Source organism: Dreissena polymorpha, unplaced genomic scaffold, assembly GCF_020536995.1.
Source record: "Dreissena polymorpha isolate Duluth1 unplaced genomic scaffold, UMN_Dpol_1.0 chrUn017, whole genome shotgun sequence".
NCBI lineage: Eukaryota > Metazoa > Mollusca > Bivalvia > Myida > Dreissenidae > Dreissena > Dreissena polymorpha.
The window spans coordinates 448,592-468,750 of NW_026273331.1; the positions used below are offsets into that span (position 1 = coordinate 448,592).

At 34.6% G+C, this 20,159-nt stretch overlaps 1 protein-coding gene across 2 annotated transcripts in view; it reads right to left on the minus strand.

The window, feature by feature from the left end:
* LOC127863579 (WD repeat-containing protein 75-like) overlaps positions 1–17,285 on the minus strand; it is a 57,916-nt gene extending 40,631 nt beyond the window's left edge. For both annotated transcript variants that reach the window (XM_052403142.1, XM_052403141.1), the window contains exons 1-5: positions 17,112–17,285; positions 7,902–8,031; positions 6,563–6,628; positions 5,374–5,461; positions 69–187 (exon numbers count right to left, since the gene is read on the minus strand). In XM_052403142.1, the coding sequence (XP_052259102.1) occupies positions 69–187; positions 5,374–5,461; positions 6,563–6,628; positions 7,902–8,031; positions 17,112–17,257 (549 nt within the window). In that variant the 5' untranslated portion in view covers positions 17,258–17,285. The remainder of the gene's footprint in view (positions 1–68; positions 188–5,373; positions 5,462–6,562; positions 6,629–7,901; positions 8,032–17,111) is intronic.
* Positions 17,286–20,159: the final 2,874 nt, after the last annotated feature.

Genomic DNA, 20,159 nt, shown 5'->3' on the forward strand with positions numbered 1-20,159 from the left:
ACACTTGCATTAAGCCCAGTTTTACCAGAGCGCAGCTCATATAACAACAACAAAGCAGCAGTTTGAACCTTTGGTCCCACAGCCACATTGTCTGGACTCGAGTTGCAGTTGTGCAACAGCGTAGTTGTAGCTGAAGAACTGGTAGAACTGGTGTTCTTATCTAGCGTCATTTCACACAGGTTGTAGCCTTAAATTAAACATACTAATAGATTTTAAATAAAATGGGTTAAGTACCATACTATCCAACATGTAAAATGTCCAATATGTTAGGTCACATTGTAATAAAGGCAGGAGTTGAACTTTCATTCTTTAAAATGATGCTATAATGTTACATTTTATATTGCCCCCTTGGTTCAACAAGAGATGAGTTTGTCAGAAACACAATGCCCCCTACTGCGCCGCTTTGATATATTTATTTTTATTTTTGATTACCGTAAAAAGTTGTGTATAAGGCGCACTTTTTCCCCAAAATTTCATTTTAAAAACTTGATGCGCGTTATGCACAACTACAGCCATGCCAAGACATTTTTCCCTGTCAGTTACCCAGTTGCGGTAATTCGTATCATTCTGTTTCCCGGTGTTTAAACTGTAACTATGTTAATAATAGTGTTAAATTAACGATCTGAATAAGATGGACAATCATTATAAAGTTAACATAAATATTTTCTATCTTTTTCAGGTACGTACAAACATGTACAGAGCATTGAAATCAAATAAATTTGAAGAAAAGAATGAAAAACAAGGAAGCCATTTTTATTGAAATGTTATTGTTTTCCCAAAATATTATACCCTACTGTACTTGGGTTTCACAATTTAATTTATTTGGGGACACATGTCGGCAAGGTCTTTCCCGATATATTTATGATTATTTTCTTGCTTTTTAATGTGTTAATAAAATTGATGTTGTGTTTGTTTACACGTTTTCATACGTCTTGTCAAGATTGAGGATGTGGTTATCGAGCAATTTGCGTCACCTGTCAAGTTTTGTGTGGCTGGGCTATTATCAAAACATGCGAACCGGCAAACGGCTTCACACTTCCATTGTTTGTTTATCGTCGGTAATGTCGTAAAGGTGTTGAGAAGTTTGAGTCGTTAATGTCTCCTGTCAATTATAGACACTCGAAAAGAACGCATGATATCAGCAATGTAAATAAACGCGCGGTTGTGAATAAGTCATGCATGAATAACCACGTGACAATACCAATCGATAATGTCAGTTTCTTAGTTATAACTAATCCATCCGTTATGTGAACTCCTCCACAATAAAATCGTGGACAGTTACTTCGGAGACATATGATGAAAACCTTGATGGTATCCGCGTGGAAAGTGTGCATTTCATGCATAATTCATTTAAATCCAAACATTTTTACGCATAATATGATTGTAAAAAAAAAACACACAAACTAGTTGTATCATTATCGTCTTTAAAATAATTAATAATTGAAGCATTAAAATAACACGGCTAAGCTTAAAAAAGTCGATGCGCGTTATACATAAATGCACATTATACACAGCGTTTTACGGTATATCCCTTTAAAAAAATATTACTTCCCTTGTTACTTCCCTTGGATTTTTTTTACCTTTGACCTTGAAAGATCACTTGACCTTTCACCACTCAAAATGTATAGCTCCATGAGATACACATGCATGCCAAATATCAAGTTGCTATCTTCAATATTGCAAAAGTTATGGCCAATGTTAAAGTTTTCTGACGGACGGACCGACCGACAGACAGTTCAAATGCTATATGCCACCCTACATAAAGGCATAAAAAGGTACCATATGACATTGAAAATAGAGCTTTGTCACAGACATGACGAATACCCCCACATGCTGCATTGACACAGAATATTTTGCATGTTGTCTTCACAAAAAACAGCGGACACCATGCTCAATGTTTAAAACGCAATAAGTGACCCCGTGACCTAGTTTGTGAACTTGCCCTTCACATCATCTAGATACAACTTCTGACCAAGTGTCGTGACAATCGGATAACAAGAGGCCCATGAGGGCCTGAATCGCTCTACTGGCTGAAATCAATAGGGCTCAAGCCCTTGATAGTATGAACAATCTGAGTAAGTTTTAAACAAACAGACCCAAAATGGGAAATTCATCGCATAAACAAGAAGAAACGTAAAATTTAAACTTCAAATGGCTCCTTTTCAACAATAAGTTGGACAAATTATCTTCACTCTCAATGGGGTTCTGGCCCTTGATGATATAAAACATCCGTTGAAGTTTCAAAAGGATAGAACTTTATATGTACACAAACAAGAAATGTGTTTGTCAGAAACACTATGTCCCCTTCTGCGCCGCTTTGATTTATTTTTTTACCTTTGACCTTGAAGGATGACCTTGACCTTTCACCACTCAAAATGTGCAGCTCGATGAGATACACATGTATGCCAAATATGAAGTTGCTATCTTCAATAAGGCAAAAGTTATGGCAAAATATTAAAGATTTTCTTTTTTTTTACCTTTGACCTTGAAGGATGACCTTGACCTTTCACCACTCAAAATGTGCAGCTCCATGAGATACACATGCATGCCAAATATGAAGTTGCTATCTTCAATATTGCAAAAGTAATGGCAAATGTAAAAGATTTTCATTTTTTTCTCAAATTCAAGGGGAGATAATTCTGGACTTATAACTCCGATATTTCTCATTTTCAATAGGGTTTGACTCATCATTCAGATAAAGACACTGTGCAAGTTGGGAAATGATTGGATGAAAACTGTGGACTTAATTGCATAAAAAGCCTTATTTCACAATTTTCTCAAATTCAAGGCGAGATAATTCTGGACTTTTACTCTGATGTAACCCATTTTCAATAGGGTTAGAGTCCTCATTAATATCAACACACTGAACAAGTTTGAAAAGAATCCGATAAAAAATGTGGACTTTATCAGATAAACAAAAAAAAGTCTAACACAAACACACACCCACAGACAGACAGACGGACACCATGCCATCCCATAAGCTCTTCTGGCCTATGGCCAGTAGAGCTAAAAACTACTTGAATTAGAGAGCGGACACCATGCTGAAAGTGTAAAACGTACTAATTGACCCAGTGACTTAGTTTTTGATCTGGCATGGCCCATGTTCGAACTTGGCCTTAAGATCATCTAGATAAAACTTCTGACCAGGTTTGGTGAAGATGGGAAGAAAACTACTTGAATTAGAGAGTGGACACCAGGCTGAATGTTAGAAAACGCACTAAGTAACCCCGTGACCTAGTTTTTGGCCTAGCATGGCCCATGTTCAAACTTTGCGTAGAGATCATCTAGATAAAACTTCTGACCAAGTTTGGTGAAGATATTGGATGAAAACTACTTGAATTAGAGAGCGGACAACATGCTGAATGTTTAAACTGCACTAAATGATCCTGTGACCTAGTTTTTGACCCAGCATGACCCATATTCGAACTTGACCTAGATATCATCTAGATACAACTTCTGACCAAGTTTGGTGAAGATGGGATGAAAACTACTTGAATTAGAGAGCGGACACCATGCTCAAGTTTAAAACGCACTAAGTGACCCGTGACCTAGTTTTTGACCTGCTGTGACCCATGTTCGAACTTGGCCTAGACATCAACTAGATACAACTTCTTACCAAGTTTGGTGAAGATGGGATGAAAACTACTTGAATTAGAGTGCAGACACCATGCTTAATGTTAAACATGCACTAAGTGACCCCTTGACCTAGTTTTTGACCCGGCATGACCCATATTCGAACTTTACCTAGACATCATCTAGATACAACATCTGACCAAGTTTGGTGAAGATGGGATGAAAACTACTTGAATTAGAGAGCGGACACTTAATACGGATCGACCGACCTACCGACCGACAGACAAGCTCACTCCTATATACCCCCCTAAACTTTGTTTGTGGTATAATTTGAAGGCACATGGTACCTTTTTGCACCAATGGGGCGATTAATGCAATTACTTTCAATGTGACAATCAAACCACTTTTGAAATGATAAAAGGTAAAGATTTTTAATACACTATGTAAAAGATAATATAAATGACTGCATTGATATTATTTTGCAACAAAACACTGCCATTTTATATTAAAGCTATCAGGAATCATAATTTGTAGACAAGTCCAAGTTCCAAAATTTACAAACAGGTGCATGTCAAACATGTGCATTTTTGTCTAATGCTTTGGATTTTTAGCAACTAAAACACATTTAAAGTTTAATTATGTATGTTCCTTGTGCGTTTAAACTACACAAAAACAATAGGATTAGGTTTACAAAACGCCTATATTTTGGTGTCCAATTTATGCATACCTAAAAAAAGTGCAACAGGTATTTTTTGCTGTTTTCCAGCCAAAATTGGCAAGAAAGTGATAAGCTTAGATATAGTACATGTATTAATATTGGCTCTATATCTCAACTTAACTCGCTGCAAAATTCTAAATGGGTCACACAATTACAGCCCCCCATAAAACAATATGCAGTGACTGAAGTTGAGATAAAGAGCAATTATTAATACAAAATAACCACTAATCACTTTCTTGCTGATATGGCTGGAAAGCGGCATTTAAAGTAACAATCACGCTCCAAAATATCGAATATTTCGTTAAATAAAGCTAACCCATAAAAAAATCAATGTTCCTTTTAGCAAAATGCAAAATTTTAACGTTATATGTTGTCTGGTAGAATTGATTTAACGAGATACAAAATGCTCGTTTTTATTTTTTTGTGGCCACAAATAATTCCCTTTATATCTCCCGTGAAATATTCAAACATTTACGGGCGAACACGAGATTGGATACGGTAAGCGTCGGAAGCATGACGTAGCTCTCATGAATAATCATTCTGTGAAATCAAAATGAATTCTGGGTAACTGGAACTTAGCGAATGCGAAAATGGCTTGTATAAATTATGCAAATGAACGCAACCCGAATGAATCCAATCCTGACTCGAAAGTGAAAGTAGATTACATCGTGGAACGATATTTAGATATTTACATGTAGATGCTTAAAACTTGCCGAATGCTTGTAATATAACGTTTTTACATCAATGTTACTTGTTTTTAGGGTCTTCCTATTGTAATTAACCATCGTATGCCTATGGTACTACTTGTTGTCGAATTTTTTTTTTATAGCATAATGCAGCAGCCGTATGTATTGGTGAGCGTGATAGTGACTTTAAACAATTATTACAAGTCATAAAGGGTATATAACGGCGAAAAATAGCTGTCTTGGTACAGACGTACCCATCTTTTTCGTAACTTAATTACGCCCTCTGTTTCTAAACAATTTAACAACATAATAAACAGCTGTCAGTTACTAAGTGTATAAATCAATTTGTCAGTCAATGGCACTGTAAAGAGGATATCACCCAAGCTGAATGTGTACCTGACAGGGCGTTCTGTAGCAGGAGATAGACACTGGGTCTGCCTTCCACAGTGTAGATACCATGAACTGGACCAAGGGCTCTAACTCTCTGAAACATCACCACACAAAGCAGTCAGTCATATAATAATACAGAAATGGCACAAACATTTAAAACAACCTTAGCAAGAAAAACATAGCAGTATATTTTTTTTCATTTCTACATATTATAAAAAATATATAAAAAAATAAATAAATAAAAAGTATGTTGTTTTTGTGTTGTTGTTCTGGGTTTTTTTTTGGAGGAAGGTATACATTAACTTAGTATTAATATGTATGTCTTGTCTACTTCCAGATCTTTGTGGACATCCTTTAGACGATTAATAAATCCATATAGAGGAAGATAGGATCTTAGATATTGAAACAGCAAACCTTCAAAAACTTACCCCTATGAAGGGAGATAACTAAGTATTAATATGTATGTCTTGTCTAGTTCCAGATCTTTGTGGACATCCTTTTCCACCTTGCACATTTAAATCTAGTCAATTTGTTTTACAGCATACCATACAAACTTTAAAGCTTGGAGAGGAGAGGATTCTTGTAATTTGTTACATTGTCTGATTTCTGTATAACTGTTAAATTTGTGTGATTTATGTAATTGAACTTGTTTTATAATGTTGTCATTATGGAAAAGTTATTCCATCCTTTGGACGATTAATAAATCCATATAGAGGAAGATAGAGACTTTATTTATACATGTTTGTTGCAATGCTCCATCTAGGTCTTTATTGAAGCACCATGTCGCCCCAAGGTCCCACACTGCCCGCTTATGCCTTTTTTTTTAAATCTGATCACACATTTGTACATATACATACTTGTACAGCAAATCTTTAATTAGTTTAAATTAATGCTCTAAATTTACAAAGTAACACTGGTTTAATTAATTATATAAACAATGTTTAAAATGACAATACATTTATTATGAAATATATAACACATTTATATTTAAAATATGCCACAAGGATAATTTGATCTTATGCACTGAAGTAATTTTTTTTTACAAACTAGCTATTTCAGCAAAAACCCTGTCTTTCAAATCATAACTTGAGCAAAATTTTCTCTGAACAGAATATTTATTTATTTTGCACAATAACACATTGTTTTAAAACAGTTCCCACATACTTAGGATATTTCTTTGCCAATAATTACTCACGCGCAATAGAACGCCATCTTCGTAGTCCCAGATGATGACCTCTGTATCCAAGGAACAGGAAATCACCTGAGAAATACAGTATACACATATTTTTGGTTCAACACTAATTAACCACATGTTCGAAATGTACAATTGAGCCGCGTTCTAGGAAAACAGATTCTAATGCATGTGCATAAAGTGTCATCCAAGATTAGCCTGTGTAGTCTGAAAAGGCTTATCAGGGAAGACACTTTCGGCCTCTAGTGGATTTTTATTTAGAAGAACCTAACTTTAAATACAAAATTCCATAAAAGCAGGAAAGTGTCGTCCCCGATAAGCCTGTGTAATCTGCTCATTTATACATTGTATGATTTAATAGTAATAAACAACATGTTCCATTTATACACTTGTTTTTGTTTATTAAATATGTTTTTTTGTTAAGAATCTACAAATTAATCATTCCATACTATATATTTTACTATTACAAGTAATCAAATATACAAATGCATCATTCCATACTATATATTTAATTATTTTACTATTACAAGTAATCAAATATACAAATGCATTATTCCATACTATATATTTAATTATTTTACTATTACAAGTATTTAATCTACAAATGAATCATTCCATACTATATATTTAACTATTTTACTATTACAAGTATTTAATCTACAAATGAATCATTCCATACTATATATTTAATTATTTTACTATTACAAGTATTTAATCTACAAATGAATCATTCCATACTATATATTTAATTATTTTACTATTACAAGTATTTAATCTACAAATGAATCATTCCATACTATATATTTAATTATTTTACTATTACAAGTATTTAATCTACAAATGAATCATTCCATACTATATATTTAATTATTTAACTATTACAAGTATTTAATCTACAAATGAATCATTCCATACTATATATTTAATTATTTAACTATTACAAGTATTTAATCTACAAATGAATCATTCCATACTATATATTTAATTATTTAACTATTACAAGTATTTAATCTACAAATGAATCATTCCATACTATATATTTAACTATGACAAGAATTCAATTTGAATCATCTTGAATCTTTCTCTTGGAAAACAGGGCTTAATGCATGAATGTTAAATGTAGCCCCAGACTAGCCAGTGCAATCTGCACAGGCATATAAGGGATGACTCTTTTATGGAATTGTTTGTTTGAATTAGTCTTTCTTTAACAAAAATCAAATCAAGAAGGAAAGTGACATCCCTGCCCTTATTAGCCTGTGTTGACTGCACTGGCTTATATGGGGTGACACTTTACTAACATACATTAAGCCTGGTTTTGTCAAATCTAGGCTCATTTTAATACCTGAAGTTTATTCTTTGGGTGTAGAACGAGACCAGTCACATAACTTGTATGTCCACACAGCTCACGCACACAGAGACCACTCTCTGTGCTGAACACCTTCACTGCTGATCCAGAACAAACAAACAGGTATCTGAAAAACAGAAACTCATAGTAGTGTTCCCTCGTCCATTTTTATTTGAGGTTGAAACTACGTTTGGTGCTGGTTTAATAAAGTTTGTTTGTAAAATTGGACCATGCAGAAGCATGCACATGTCCACCAAGTAAATTTTGTAGTTGTTCATTTGACCCGCATAAATAAGCGCATGAAATTGCATAGTTATGTAATATTATGATCATTCATTTTGGTGTTGACTAAAGATTCTGTTTGTTAATTTGATTTTTCTTCCAAATTTCTTCAAACAATGTCATTGTGAAAACAATTAAAGTCAGGAACCCAGTGTTTATTGATCTTTACATATAAAACATTTGTGTGGTCTTATGCATATGAATTGAATATCTACATAAAGATAAAAAGGCATTGGTCATTGTGTGAGTTAGAACACATAAAGACACATATATTTTGTTATTACAATACCAGTGATTCATTTTGCCCTGCAACCCACATCCTATACACAAGTTTTTTTCCTGTGAGAACATCAATCTCAAACATGTGTGTTCGAAAGCATGTGTGTCTTTCGGACACATTGCATAATATTCCGAATTAAAACATTTAAAAAGTTTTAAATACCAGTTCGGTTCATGGATATCCTTTATTTCATGATGTCCCATAAATACCCAGTCAGCTGTTGACCCCCTTTTTTTACCCCCTTTAATTTTTTGCATAATCCTACACTGATAACTAAATCCAGTTAGGTCCAGTTGTTTGTTCCTTCATTGTACATTTCATTCAACAGTGTTTTATTCACCATTTTTGGACAGTTTCCTGACGTTCCCCCCCCCCCCCCCAAGACGTTTCCTCCCCCAGACGTTTCCCCCCCCAAGACGTTTCCTCCCCAGACGTTTCCCCCCCATTTTAGTTTTAGTGCAGACGTTTCCCCCCCCCCCCCAATAAATTTATAATTGTTTGGTTGAAGTATTATCTTGATTTATTATCAAATTGATTACTTTGTTTATGAAGTCTTTAATAAATTTTATCTATGAAGCAGCTTGTTTGTGTTTTTTTGGTTCTAGAGTTCTTTAATTTTGTTAAACTGTGTAAGGAATGCATGTAAATCATTAGTAAGTGCATGTTGGTGTACTAGTGGAATAAATGGAATATTCTCAAAATCTTACTGAGTATCTTATACATGTTGCTCATTTGGGAGCACAAATGCAACCAAGAATAGTGTGTCATCCAGACCCATTTTGAATATACAATTAACACATTATTTCACTTTGAGTAAACCTGGACAGGGTTGTGGAACTTTAGTTGTTTTTAATCCAATTAAATAGGGTCAATTGGTGAATTGAAAAATGGTTAAATCACATTTATATTAATTTCAAAACTGTTTTGACAACTATTCATTAATACAATAGTTATAATTGTTTAATTTGTAACATACTATTCCACTTAAAATGACCATCAAAGAACATCAAAGATGTGCTTTTACTCAATTTTTCAATGCTCTCAATTAATGAAAGCAAAATTGCAGGCACTTATAAACACAAGAGGGCCATGATGGCCCTGTATCGCTCCACTGTTTTTTTTATGCGAAAACAGCCTGCAATGCACATGGGTTGAAATGTACTCAAGCATGTGACTTTCTCTTTCTATCCCTCATCTCATTGGGCGCTTAAAGTTGGAAGGGTGAGCATTTTTATATATGGAAAACGTAACTACGGTGTTAATTAACTAAACAGACTACAAAGCCCGGGAATTGTCGCACAGGTCCATTGCTTATAATGTAGGTACATTTATCTCTCCAAAAGATATTGTCGTTCTTTCTATTTCACATATTTTTAGATGCTGAAGATCAAATCTATGCATTCGATTTGAAACTGATTCACAAGACCATAGGAATCAAAATGCCTTAACCCTTTACCAACCAACACATTTTGGACTTTCCCAATATGAAAGAGGTTGCAGACGACAATTGACCAGTCGCCAAATTATTGATCGCTCCGCCCACATAGTCACGTGGTCTAGTGATTAGAAAACTCCGACAAGCAGATCGCAATTATAGCACATTACGTGAGTGAAATACTATACTTGTAACGATGTATCATGCTCTTTTTATTAAAACCGCACACTAAACTAAACTGCTTTGTACAACTTTAATACAATCATAAATGCTTTAGAGAGAAATGGCGTAATCAAAATAAATGAGTTAACTATCAGAAACGTTTCTTATACATATTATAGGAAGTTGATGAAAAATCAGTGGTAAAAATGAGCATTTATTTCATATTGATTTTGAACTTGTATTTAACTGTCTGGCAGTTGCTATTCATATATAATTTTGAAAATATTTTTATTAAATGCAAATGACACATCCATATCATGATGGGTTTTTTGTTTATTAAAAATGTTTAGATCTTTGTTTTATTGTGTTATTTTTAAAAAGACAATGATTTTTTAAATTTAGATATAAATTAAATTTTGATTGTAACCATAATATAATACAGGCCTAATTTCGTGGTTTTATTAACAGATCTAATATGCATTTTATTTCATTTATGTTTAATGGGAACCTGCTACATTTCACTATCGAAAAATGAAATTTTGGTATTACGGTGCTGTTCACGAACATTCGAATCGAATACATTTAGCATATTATGCATTTGTTTATTTATAGCAAGATGGCCCTTATATGTTAATTGCAATTTTCACATTTCTCCCCGTATCAATATATGTTGTATTAGAAATGTTGTTGTTGTTGTATTATAAGCCTTACATTTTACACTTGAAGTCGCTTTAAGCTAGGAAATCACCTTTTTGTCGTTTTTACTTAGTTAAAACAATATTTAAGTTAACAATTTATAATGATTTCCATTGTTTATGATCCACAGAAAATAAATATATAATTGGAAATCATTTAAGTAATTAAATAGTTCTTTTCTTGTGTACAGTACCTAACAATGCCTTAATGTTCATTCATTCTGAGATCCAAGCAACATACTGTCATTTGTTAATCATCGACAATTACGCTGAGATTAATAAGCACGTGTGGCAATTATTATGTTGCCCAAACTGCTTAATAATATTGTGCATCAAACGGTATAACACGTTTTATAGAACACACAACTGGTGTGGTTACACTATTTATTGTGTTTGTTTTCTCATTACTCGTTCATATGTTCAAGAAATAAAGATAAAATAATAACCTTTTATAAAGTATGTATAGCACCTACAATTTTGAATAATGATCGAACAGTAATGATCATGCATTTGATATAAAATCTGTGTAAACTCTTAAAAATTACGTCCATTCCATATGTACGATACGCTTTGTTTGTCGGACAAAATGGTGGCCAGATAAGCGTTGCTGAGGGGTGTGTGAAAAATCGATATCTGATTGGCTGATCGAAGAATGTGGGCGGAGCGATCAATACTTTGGCGACTGGTCAATTAAATTGCAATGGAATATGAAGAAATGATCAGGTAGGGTAAAAATAATTGTGATAAAAGGAGAAATTGCTCATCTTGAGCAATTTCTCCTTTTATCACAATTATTTATTTGGTCGTCAGCTACAAACCCGTAAAATCCTGTTAATGTTTGGTAAAGGGTTAATAATTTTTGGTTCCTTCTCAGAGCCTTTCACACATTTATAACAAATACAATAGTAGCATCTTTCTTTGTAAACAATCATCTCAAAATATAATTAACAACCCACACATCCCTAAGACCAATAGGCCTGAGAATATTATGATAATCTAAAGATTATTTCTTTATATTTATAAATGTATTTAATAAAGTAATACATTTGACTTCTAAGATGAATTCAGAACTTATATTAAGAAAATTATAAAATGGTCAGAAATATATATGGATCGTTGAGCAATTGACAATCATATCCACAATTCATGAGTAACGATTCACAAATGGAACAATAATCATTAGTAATTAAAAAGCAGCATATACGATAGTTAAGAACATTGCACATCATTAATTCCAACACCTCTTGGATACGAAGACGTTTGAGTTTACCATGCAGTATCATATATTGACTTTTCTTGAAATAATTATGTTCATGGAAGTTGTTTTTTTTAAATCAATAAGATATTATCAAACTGGTTTAAACACTCCAAAAAAAGACATGAAATTAACATGTCATCCGAAATATGTTTATCCGGATATATGGTCACTTTCGACATATTTAAATAAAACCCGACTTTTTTCAGTTTATAAGAAAAACATGCATAACACATGTTCTTACTTCAATTCCTTTGTAAGCAGTCACCATCTGATCTAAAATGGCACTAAATGACAGGATTTTATCTCATGTTTACAAGATGTTGTTGATGTTGTTGGTCACAGCCACACGGCCGCAGTAATCTCCCCTGGTAAACGTCATATGTTCAGTTTTGTGACCCCCGGGGCAGGGTCAAATTTGAGCCCAGGGGAATAATTTGAACAAATTTAGTAGAGGACTATAAGATGTCACTACATACCAAATTTAGATGCCCTAGGCTCTATAATTATGAACAAGGAGATTTTTAAAGTTTGCACATAAATGGCCTTATTTAAGCATATTTTCATTTTTATGACCCCAGGGGTAGGGTCAAATTTGAGCCCAGGGGCATAATTTGAACAAACTAAGTAGAGAACTATTACATGTCACTACATACCAAATTTGGTAGCCATATGGTTATGGACAGAAAGATTTTTAAAGTTCTCACAAAAATAGACCCTATATAAGCCTATGTTCAATTTTGTGACCCCCGGGGCAGGGTCAAATTTGACCCCAGGGGCATAATTTGAACAAATTTGGTAGAGGACTATTAGATGTCTCTACATACCAAATTTGATAGCCCTAGGCCCAATGGTTATGGAGGAAAAGATTTTGAAAGTTTTCAGCAAATTTTCAATTTTGTGACCCCCTGGGTAGGGTCAAATTTGACCCCAGGGACATAATTTGAACAAATTTGAAAGAGGTTCACCCCAGGAACATTCCTGAGAAATTTTATCAGAATTGGACCAGTAGTTTAGGAGAAGAAGATGTTTAAAGAAAAAGTTAACGCACGGACGCACGCACAACGGACACAGGACCATGACATAAGCCCCGCGAGCCTCTGGAGCTAACAATTATAATAAGATCCATTTAATTGGTAAAATTTGTCAGAGGCTTCCCTACAAACAACCATCAAAAATCATTAATTAATATTTTAATCAGTCAGGACTCAATTTATCAATTTTTTTTAATGATTAATTATTAAGACACATAAAATGCACTCAATTTTAATACTAATTGATAAAGTGTTTTTTTTCACATTATGTAGAAGTTTCACCCCCAAAATGGAGGAAACGTATAGGGAGGAAACGTATAGGGAGGAAATGTATAGGGAGGAAACGTATAGGGAGGAAATGTCTGGGGAGGAAACGTCTGGGGAGGAAACGTCTGGGGAGGAAACGTCTGGGGAGGAAACGTCTGGGGAGGAAATGTCTGGGGAGGAAACGTCTGGGGAGGAAATGTCTGGGGAGGAAACGTCTGGGGAGGAAATGTCTGGGGAGGAACGTCTGGGAGGAATGTCTGGGGAGGAAACGTCTGGGGAGGAAATGTCTGGGGAGGAAACGTCTGGGGAGGAAATGTCTGGGGAAGAAACGTCTGGGGAGGAAACGTCTGGGGAGGAAATGTCTGGGGAGGAAATGTCAGGGAGGAAACGTCTGGGGAGGAAACGTCTGGGGAGGAAACGTCTGGGGAGGAAACGTCTGGGGAGGAAACGTCTGGGGAGGAAACGTCTGGGGAGGAAACGTCTGGGGAGGAAACGTCTGGGGAGGAAACGTCTTGGGGGGGAAACGTCTGGGGAGGAAACGTCTTGGGGGGGAAACGTCTTGGGGGGGAAACGTCTGCCACCCTTTTTGGACAGGGGCTGGGTCCTTTAAGATTGGGAAACAGCATTCTAGATAAGCTGCGTATCAGCGTAATATACGCATTAGAAATATCAAGATACGCTCAATTTATCATTTCCGTGCGTACATTTAAGCAAGTCAATCTGGACTTAGGCAAATGATGTAAATTCTCTGCGTACAACGTAAACAAAAAATATAAACAGCTGATTGTTTTTTGCCAAAATATGAGATTGGTTATCGTAAAAATTAGAGCTAATTTGTGCGCTGGATTTTAGAAATAGTTAGCCAGTCCGTATGTATACTCTGTATCATCTAGACGCATTGTAAATTTAGTTTTGATTTTTTTAAACAGACAGTCAAGCGTTTATTTACATGAAGAGGTCAGCATGGCTTCTTCATAGCCAAAACAAATTACCTCTCAAAGTTAAATTGATTATTTTTATACGACACAAGTTGTATCGAGTAAAAACATTGTACTTCCAATACTGAATGATTTAATTTCCTCTGTTTTCAAATAAAAAAGGACACACTTGAAAGCTAATAAAAGAACTGTTGAAAGTTAAGTGTGTTCAGACCTGGCTTAGGAGGAAAAAACGAAGGAGGAAAAGGCTCATGGAAGCCAATAAATCAAGGACAGTTAAAAAAACAAACTTGAAGAAACCTACTACTATGAAGGAATACACATAGTTAATGGTTTATTGTGTTTAACATGATCAAAGTAGTGAGTCTGTACCACGGCTATATTCTTGTTTTACTTTAAGCAAATTACCCTTCAAGCAAGGCAAAATTTAACCATTTACCCCCATGCTTTGAAAAGTGGGGGTATTTACCCCCAATGGGTCAAAAATTATCTATAACGCTGGCGAAAACATTACGAGCTTTTTACTACAATTGGGAAATTAGTGCTGTTTTGTTTATGAAGAGGTGCATATGGACTCCCAGAGCCCCCAGAGCAAAAATTAAGGTTCTGTGAGTACGGTTATATAGACTACAAACGTCCCTTGCTTAAGCTATCAATAAGCTAGTTCTGGCTACCATAACTTTAAATGTTGCTTTTTATGATTTTTGACAGGCGTGACTTTATAGTTATGGACCAACCCCATTAGGAAAGTCAACCAGAAATTCCCAAATGACAGTTCACAAAGACCGGTCCAAAACAGCTTTAAAATGCAGTTATTGGCCCAAATCAAGCACTTGATGGGAAGATTGACATTTTTCACATTTAACCAGGGGTTGAAGAATTTTTCCAGAGCCACAAACCCTGCAGGGCGAGTAGGCCTGACATCCACTCGCCCTTCACTTTAATCTACTCGCCCTGCATTAAAAAAATAGATATCTATATTTATAGTTATGATCAACTAGAACCTTCTAAACCTACTTAACATAGTGACACTAAACTGCAAACAAATTATCTACATTATCTGATGGATTATATTTGCTTTCCTTACGTTTTCTGCACCTCTTTCCTTTTCTCAATTCTTTCAGCTTCTCGTTTTGACGACCTTTCTAATTCTTTCTGTTCCCTGTCGCCACCACCTTGCAGATATTTTAAAATAGAACCCTTTTCCATTTTAATATTTCAGACAAACTTTTACTGAAAGACACGCTTGATTGACAAACGGTAACAATATGGTAAATTTTGCCTAAGGCTTCTGATCACGAAATTCGGAATTATTCTGTTTATTAATAATTATTTTTTTCTGTTTTGTTTTTAATTAAATATAAGAAGTATGATAATTAACCTGTGGTGTATTATTGTTTTATTGATATTTACATTAAAATTCACGGAATAACCAATATATTTGACAGTTTTATTCACTTTTAATCGATAAGCTAAGAGCACTGACAACAACGAAAAGAGTGCAGCCGATTTTGAGAATTATTTTTACTGTGCCTGTGACGTCATTTTTTATTGTTTAAACGAAAGTGCATAGGCGCTCGATGTCAATGTTTATATTTATTTTTTTATTATTATTATTTTGTTTTTAGTTATCGGTAGTTAATAATAATGCAAACACATACTAAATCAATAAAAAATCTTCCGACAAAACGTCTGCTTAAAAAAAGTTCGACTATGTACATAGTCGAACTTTTTTAAGCAGACGTTTTGTCGGAAGATTTTTATTGATTTAGTATGTGTTTGCATTATAATAAACTACGGGTAACTAAAAACATAATAATAATAATAATAAAAAAAATATATAAACATTGACATCGAGCGCCTATGCAAAAGTGCAGTTTCTTTGTGTACTTAACTTTTTTTTTGTTCGTTCGAAAAATTGTTCGCAATTTGTATCGATGTGGAAGGAGTTCTGGAACTGAATTTATAATTCTCAACTTGAAAAACATCACTCGCCCGGTCAGTCGAGTATTTAACATATTTTATTCGCCCGACAGTCAACTTCACTCGCATATGCGAGCGGTCGAGTGGATTCTTCAACCCCTGATTTAACTGATATATTCTTTCACAAAATACTATATTAAACGTTTAAAATTTATCTATTCTGCTCTTACATATCGAGAAAAACAGCGATGTGACAAGACTTTCTTGAAATGCAAATCTCCCGAGATTTCACGGTCATATGTTGTTATTTCTATTTTTAGTAACATACCATGTGATCAAGTGTTTTCAAATTCAGAATGACATTTCCCAGTATTTTAGATTATTCTGGCTTGTTTTGTAAACAAATTGTAGTGTAAATACAAACTCAAGGTAAATAGTATTTAAAACTACCTGATTCACACTGAAATCAGTCTTATAATCCACCAGAATTAAGTTGTTAATCTCAAATAATAGATTTCAAAAAACGAAAATAATGTTTACAATTTCAGAAAAATTTGTCAAGGTCGATCCGAAAGTATCCAAATGAAAACTCGTCAGGTGACAAGGCGACAATGGCGTCAAAATTGTGAATTTCAGACCGAAGAGAGTTATTTTCATCTATTGTAAGATGCATTTGAAACATTTGAACCTTAAAATATTCCCCGATGCAGTAATTTATATTCATTCACCAATATACGTAGAAATGTATCCAAGAAAATTAGCTTTCTTTGATTTATAGCGTGACATAAATATGTTACGGCTCTGGTTGACTTTCGATATGGGGTTGGCTTCAGCGTACAGGTATGTCAATACTATATAAACTGTACGCTGAAGTTTCTTTAGCTATCAATAAGCATGCAAACATCTGAAACTTTTCAGTCGAGATTGAGTACTTACTTATCATCATTTGAAAATATTGGCTTAGCCTTAACTAAACTCGCTCCTGACTTGATTGGGAAATAAATTTTATCTTCTTTCCTAATCGTGTCATCGGAAGAATACATGCTTGTTTCTGTAAACATGTTCTCTATGGGCGCAGCCATGTTTGGCAGTGATGTTTTGTTTCAATACGCATGCGCAGCAATCAGGCGAAACGGCCAAGTAAATAAGCACTCGGTCAACACGGCCACTAAAATATATGGTCTGAAAAACGACAGCTCTGCATATTCCCAACTGAACTATTATTTTAAAACGGTTAAAGGCATTATAACGTTGTAAGTGATGAACATAAAACATTCAATTTCCTCTAACTCGACTGTTATAATTTACATTTTCTGTCACTTACTTTATATAAGATGGTGAAGATATAATTGAAATGATTTAATAATTAATGTTGCAAAAAAGGTCTTTGTGCAAGTGTGCTATATCTAATGTTTCATCAAGGTTGGTCAATGCAACCTTAAGTGTATGACTGGAAAACGCAAATCAAAGTACCATACGGGATTATTCTTTTTATTGAAGAGTTGCAGTAGATAAATTAATACATGCTGCTCTGTCATTTCTGGGCTATAAAGGTGTGATTTCCTTATTTTGAACGGGCACATAAAAATATGATTAACAATATATTCCTGATTCTCATTAGTTTTTTCTTTGGAGAATTTAATTGACAAAAGTGTTCAAAATAACTAACTGGTTGATAGCCTAGGCGGACCCCCCCCCCCCCCCCCCCCCTTAAATCGCCAAAGTAAAGTCAATTCATTTGATGTTTCACACTTAACTAGATCTAAATCACCTATTTCAACTCATTTTTCTTCTTTTTCGTACAAAAAAATTCCCACTTATCACAGAACATCGCTAAACGTTTTAACTTTAGACTCTCTGTCGCCCGGTTTTTCAAGTGGAACTTTGCGATTCTAATGTATTCCTCTGTTTGCACATCGATACTCTTACTGAACAGCCTTGTGATGCCTTCAAAAACACTAAAATCGTGGAGCTTTCAGGGGGCTTTGCCACCCTGGACCCCCTAGCAGGACTTTGCCCTGCACCCACCAGGGGCCCTAGTGGCCCCCTGGACCACCAGCAAATCTGTCAATTTCCCTTCCCCTAACCAGAAATCCTGGATCCGCCCCTGGATAATAAAAGAAGCCATGTAGTTGAGCTCATGCACCAACCACACATGCAAGTTATGTATTACATTAGCATCACATTACACCTAGTGAATGTTTGCTCCACTATCAACTTGTCTCTGTCAAAAAATCATCAATCATTTTGTTACGAGTTGTGATGAGTTAAACCATCGTCAGACACCCCCGGTCTATTCATTATATTACTCTCCATTCCTATATATATGAGTGGAGTGTAATCAGCAGCCATGGGTATCCGACCATGGAGTTAAACATGGTTTTAACAACTCGATCTTCAACCCTTTTGTCTACAGGAACTGAATGGACCCATATACCCCGGTATTCGGGAATGTATTAACATTCCATTGGAATTCAGCTGATATTGTTAGTTCACAAATTAGAGATATATCTGAATCAAAGTATTTAGTTGATATTAATGATACTGAGCAAACAGGAATGGATACTTATTTAGTGAATGTTTTAATGAGATTAACTATTTAATGATTTTCACTGGTAGTTGACATTTTTTATTGCATTATTTTGAGACATTCTATTTTGAGTGATATTTCCGATTAAATGACAATTCATTGAATAGTGGATCAATTAAAATTAGAATTTATAGGTCATAAAATAATAAAATATGTGTTCATATTCCAAATTTTGAAGAAATCTGTTCATAATCTGTTGATTAATAATCGAGAAAAATGTAAGTATTGTGTTAGAGGTGAGACTGATTAATACATTCAGTACATATATATAAATAAACATTGATTTCAAGCAAAAAACAAACATGTTTTAAAGTTCCAAATTTGAGCATTATTCTATTTAATTGTATATCAGAATAATAGGTCCTGGGGTGTAACCTCAAATACTGAGTGAAAGAAATTCACAAAGAATGTATTAAGTTTCAATTGGATACCAGCAGTAGAACAAGAGATGTGTTTGTCAGAAACACAATGCCCCCTATTGCGCCGCTTTGAAACCACAAATTTGACCTTTGACCTTGAAGGATGACCTTGACCTTTCACGACTCAAAATGTGCAGCTCCATGAGATACACATGCATGCCAAATATTAAGTTGCTATCTTCAATATTGCAAGTTATGACCAAGGTTAAAGTTTTGTGACACAGACAGACAGACGGACGGACGGACGGACGGACGGACGGACAGACAGACAGACAGACAGACAACAGACGACAGACAGACGACAGACAGACAGACAGACAATATATCCCCAATCATTCAATCCGGGGGCATAAAAACAAAATGATGAAAACTAAACAATGATGCCTTAAAAGGCTTATATAAAAGGCAATAAGCAAACATTCCCAGTGCAATTTATAGAGCTATTCAATGTTTCTAAGATATGAGCCTCATTCTGGTAAAACTGGGCTTAATGCATGTGTGTAGGGCGTCATCCCAGATAAGCTTGTGCACTCCGCACAGGCTAATCAGGGACAACACTTTCTGATTTTATAGAATTTTCATTAAAAGAAAGTATTTTCTAAATCCAAATAAAGTCTAGGTGGAAAGTGTTGTCCCTGATTAGCCTGTGTGGACTGCACAGGCTAATCTGGGATGACACTTAACGCAATCGTATCACGCACAGTTTTATGAGAATGCAGCTCATATTATCATTTTGAACATTTCTTAGAGTTAATTGAATATAAGATGAACACCTTTAGACAATTGAATAGTCTTGAGTGCCAATTTTAGATAATTCAAGAGTCATAACTCAACAAATAATGAGGATTTTAGAAAATCATTGAAATCTATATTATTCCTAAAAATGTTCATGTAGTCAGAAACTATTTGGATGAAATCTATTGTAATATAATTACAACAAGAGCTGTCACCATAGGATGACTTATGCCCCCTATA